Source organism: Jaculus jaculus, chromosome 5 (assembly GCF_020740685.1).
Source record: "Jaculus jaculus isolate mJacJac1 chromosome 5, mJacJac1.mat.Y.cur, whole genome shotgun sequence".
Classification (NCBI taxonomy): Eukaryota; Metazoa; Chordata; class Mammalia; order Rodentia; family Dipodidae; genus Jaculus; species Jaculus jaculus.
Window position 1 is genome coordinate 42,934,691 of NC_059106.1, and position 3,562 is coordinate 42,938,252.

The 3,562-nt window shown below is 50.6% G+C and overlaps 1 protein-coding gene across 1 annotated transcript; it reads left to right on the forward strand.

The window, feature by feature from the left end:
* Positions 1-1,096: 1,096 nt before the first annotated feature.
* Positions 1,097-3,022, forward strand: LOC101602111 (cationic amino acid transporter 3-like). The gene has a single exon (XM_045149072.1). The coding sequence runs from the start codon at positions 1,097-1,099 to the stop codon at positions 3,020-3,022; it is 1,926 nt and encodes a 641-aa protein (XP_045005007.1).
* Positions 3,023-3,562: the final 540 nt, after the last annotated feature.

Consider the following 3,562-nt stretch of genomic DNA (forward strand, 5'->3'; position numbering starts at 1 on the left):
CTGGATCATCAGGCTTTGTAAGCAAGCACCTTTAACCACTGAGCCATCACTCCAGTGCAAGTCAATTTAAAAAAATATATATCTCTTATTTATTATTACTTAAGAGAGATGGGGGGAGAGAAGTAGGCAGATAAAGAGTGAATGGGCATGCCAGGGCCTCTAGCCACTGCAAATGAACTCCAGACACATGCATCACCTTGTGCATCTGGTTTATATGGGTATTGGGGAATTGAATCTATGTCCTTTGGCTTTGCAGGCAAGTGTGTTAACTGCTAAGCCATCTCTCCAATCCCCAAGTCAATTTTAAAATTTTTTAAATAAATGTAAAATAAAAATAATCAGGGAAGGAGTATTATCTGCATTTGTTCTCATTAGTACAATGAAAGACAAAAGTTTGGTACACAAGGGTCCCTGAGTATGAGGAGATAGGAGATAAAAGATATTTATTTTATTTTATTTTATTTTGCAAGCAGAGAGAGAGTGTGTGAGAATAGATGTACTAGGACCACTACAAATGCATGCATCCGGATGCATGCATCACCCTGTGCATCTGACTCTGCGAGGGTAACAGAAAATTGAACTTGAGTCATTAGGTTTTGCAGGCAAGCACCTTAGCCACTGAGCAATCTCTCCAGCCCAGATCTTTTCATTGATCTCTGTGGTCTGAATTTCAAGTGTACTCTGTAGGCTCATGTGTTTGAACACTTGGTCCCCAACCCAGCTGGAGGGGGTGGGTCACTAGGGGTGGGTCTTGAGGGTTCTTAGGTTTCCTGTCCACTCTTCTTCCTTTTCTACCAAGATGTGAGGTGCGGAGTCCCAGCTACATGCTCCTGCCGCCATGAGGCAGCGGCTGCCTTGCCTGGCCCACTAACCGTAAGCAGACATAAACTAGCCCACAAGGAAGTTGCTTCTGGTCAGGTGTATGGTCACAGCGATGAGAACGGTTATATCAAGTCTCAGCAGCTTTTTGGCAAACTTTGAATTTTCCTGGAATTTTCACTTAGGGAAAAATGATGACTTAATAATTGATATTGTACACCCAGCCCTCCTTGGTCTCCTCCAGTGGCCTGATATTGGCCTAAAAAACATGCCTAGGATGCTGTGGCAGAATGTCCGCCGCTTTGGTCAGAAGCTGGTTCGCAGGAAGCCTCTGGTGCTGGGAGCGGCATCCAAGAGTCATCTGTCCCGCTGTCTGAGCATACTGGACCTCGTGTCCCTGGGTGTGGGCAGTACCCTGGGCGCAGGCGTGTATGTTCTGGCTGGGGAGGTGGCCAGAGAGAAAGCTGGACCATCCATCGTCATCTGCTTCATGGTGGCTGCCCTGTCTTCGGTGCTGTCTGGACTTTGCTATGCAGAGTTTGGAGCCAGGGTGCCGTGTTCTGGTTCTGCATATCTCTACAGCTATGTCACAGTGGGCCAATTGCTGGCTTTTGTCACCGGCTGGAATCTCATCCTCTCCTATGTCATTGGCGCAGCCAGCGTAGCCCGAGCCTGGAGTGCTGCCTTTGATGGCCTCACGGGGAACAGCATCTCCCAGGCTCTGCATGCCGCCCTCCGTATGCAGGCGCCCAGCTTCCTGGCCAAGTACCCCAACTTCTTTGCACTGGGTCTGGTGCTACTCCTCACTGGTCTGCTGGTTCTGGGAGCTCGAGAGTCTGCCCTGGTCACCAGAGTATTCACAGGGGTGAACCTTTTGGTTTTGAGCTTCATCTCTTTCTCTGGCTTCATTAAGGGAGACCTGAACAATTGGAAGCTCACGGAGGAGGACTACCAACTGGCCATGACGGGGTCCAACAGCAATGACAGCCTGGGCCCTTTGGGCTCTGGGGGGTTTGCACCTTTCGGCTTGGACGGCATTCTCCGTGGGGCGGCCACGTGCTTCTTTGCTTTCATTGGGTTCGACTGCATCGCGACTACAGGAGAGGAGGCCCGCCACCCTCAGCGCGCCATCCCCCTGGGCATCGTGATCTCACTCTTCATCTGCTTTCTGATGTATTTTGGTGTCTCCGCGGCGCTCACCCTCATGATGCCCTATTACCAGCTTCAGACAGACAGCCCCTTGCCTCAGGCCTTTGTCCATGTCCACTGGGGCCCTGCGCGTTATGCAGTGGCTGCTGGCACCCTCTGTGCCCTTTCCTCCAGCCTCCTCGGTTCCATGTTCCCTGTGCCTCGAGTTGTCTATGCCATGGCGGAGGATGGACTCCTGTTCCGGAGACTCGCTGTGGTCCATTCTCGCACGCACACGCCTGTCCTGGCTACTGTCATTTGTGGAGTCATTGCAGCATTCATGGCTTTCCTTTTTGAGCTCGGTGATCTTGTGGACCTCACATCCATTGGGACCCTGCTGGCCTACTCCTTGGTGGCCTTCTCTGTCCTAGTCCTCAGGTACCAGCCAGATCAGAATTTAAACCATGGTAGGAATGAGAAGACCCAGGGGGAGTCTCTTGAGATGAAGGCTACCCCTGAAGCCACGGCACCCTCAGAGCCTGGTTCCGAAGTAGGAAGCCCAGGGGTTCTACGCAGCTTGTGGCACTCTGCGGACGCTGGTCCCACTGTGAGGTCTGGCTGGATCGTCTATGGCTGTGCTTCCCTCACTGTCCTTGTGCTGACCCTCGTGTGTCTAATCCTGGCCCAGTGGCCGGGGCGCCTGTTCTCTGGAGACCTCGTGTTGGTAGTAGTGACTGTCTCACTGCTGGTACTTGTTCATCTGATGGCGGCCATTATCTATAGACAACCCCAGAACACCTCTCCGCTCCACTTCAAGGTGCCTTTCCTACCCGTCCTTCCTCTGCTGAGCATCTTTGTGAATGTCTACCTCATGATGCAAATGACTGCTGGGACCTGGGCTCGGTTTGGAGTTTGGATGCTGATTGGATTTGCTATTTATTTTGGATATGGGATCTGGCACAGCTTTGAGGAGAACGATCAGCAGCCACCAGACTCAAGCTCTTCAGTTCTCCACGAAAACATCCCTGGTGCTGAGTTAACTGAACAAACGACCGACATGTCCTGCAGACTGTAGGTGTCTTTTTCTTGGTGGTGCTGGGAAAGCAGCAGTACTAGGGATTGAACTCAGGGCCTTGTGAATACAGGGCAAGTGCTCTAACACAGAGCCGTATCCCTACCCGCATAGCCAATCTTGGATCAAGGAAGTGTATATGGACTGTGAGTGAACAAGTGCCTTAGCATTTATTCCTTTTACTTTTTTAAAAATTCTTTTTAGCTATTTGACAAATAAAAATTGCATGCTTGTGGTGCACAAAAAAAAAAATAATTGATATTGTCTCCTTCTCCTCCTCTTCCTCTTCTCCCTCCTCCCCCTCTTGTTCCTCTTCTCTTCTCTCCTTCCTTTCCTCTCTCCCTCCTTTCCTCTCCTCCCCATCTCTCTCTTTCTCCAGGGCATCCTGCCCCCTTCCCCACACGGACCTCAGGCTCGTTTCACGTGAGCTCTTCTGGGTTGTGTGGAAAGATGTCTCTTCAATAAAAATCATCAGATTCAAATTCAGCTTCTGGCCAAATGCACACTTATCTACAGAGCTTTCCCCCAAACTTGGGCAAAGCT

What these genes read in the sequence shown, in the direction of transcription:
- LOC101602111 (XM_045149072.1), top strand. Translation starts at nt 1,097, where the DNA reads ATGCTGTGGCAGAATGTCCGCCGCTTTGGTCAGAAGCTGGTTCGCAGG.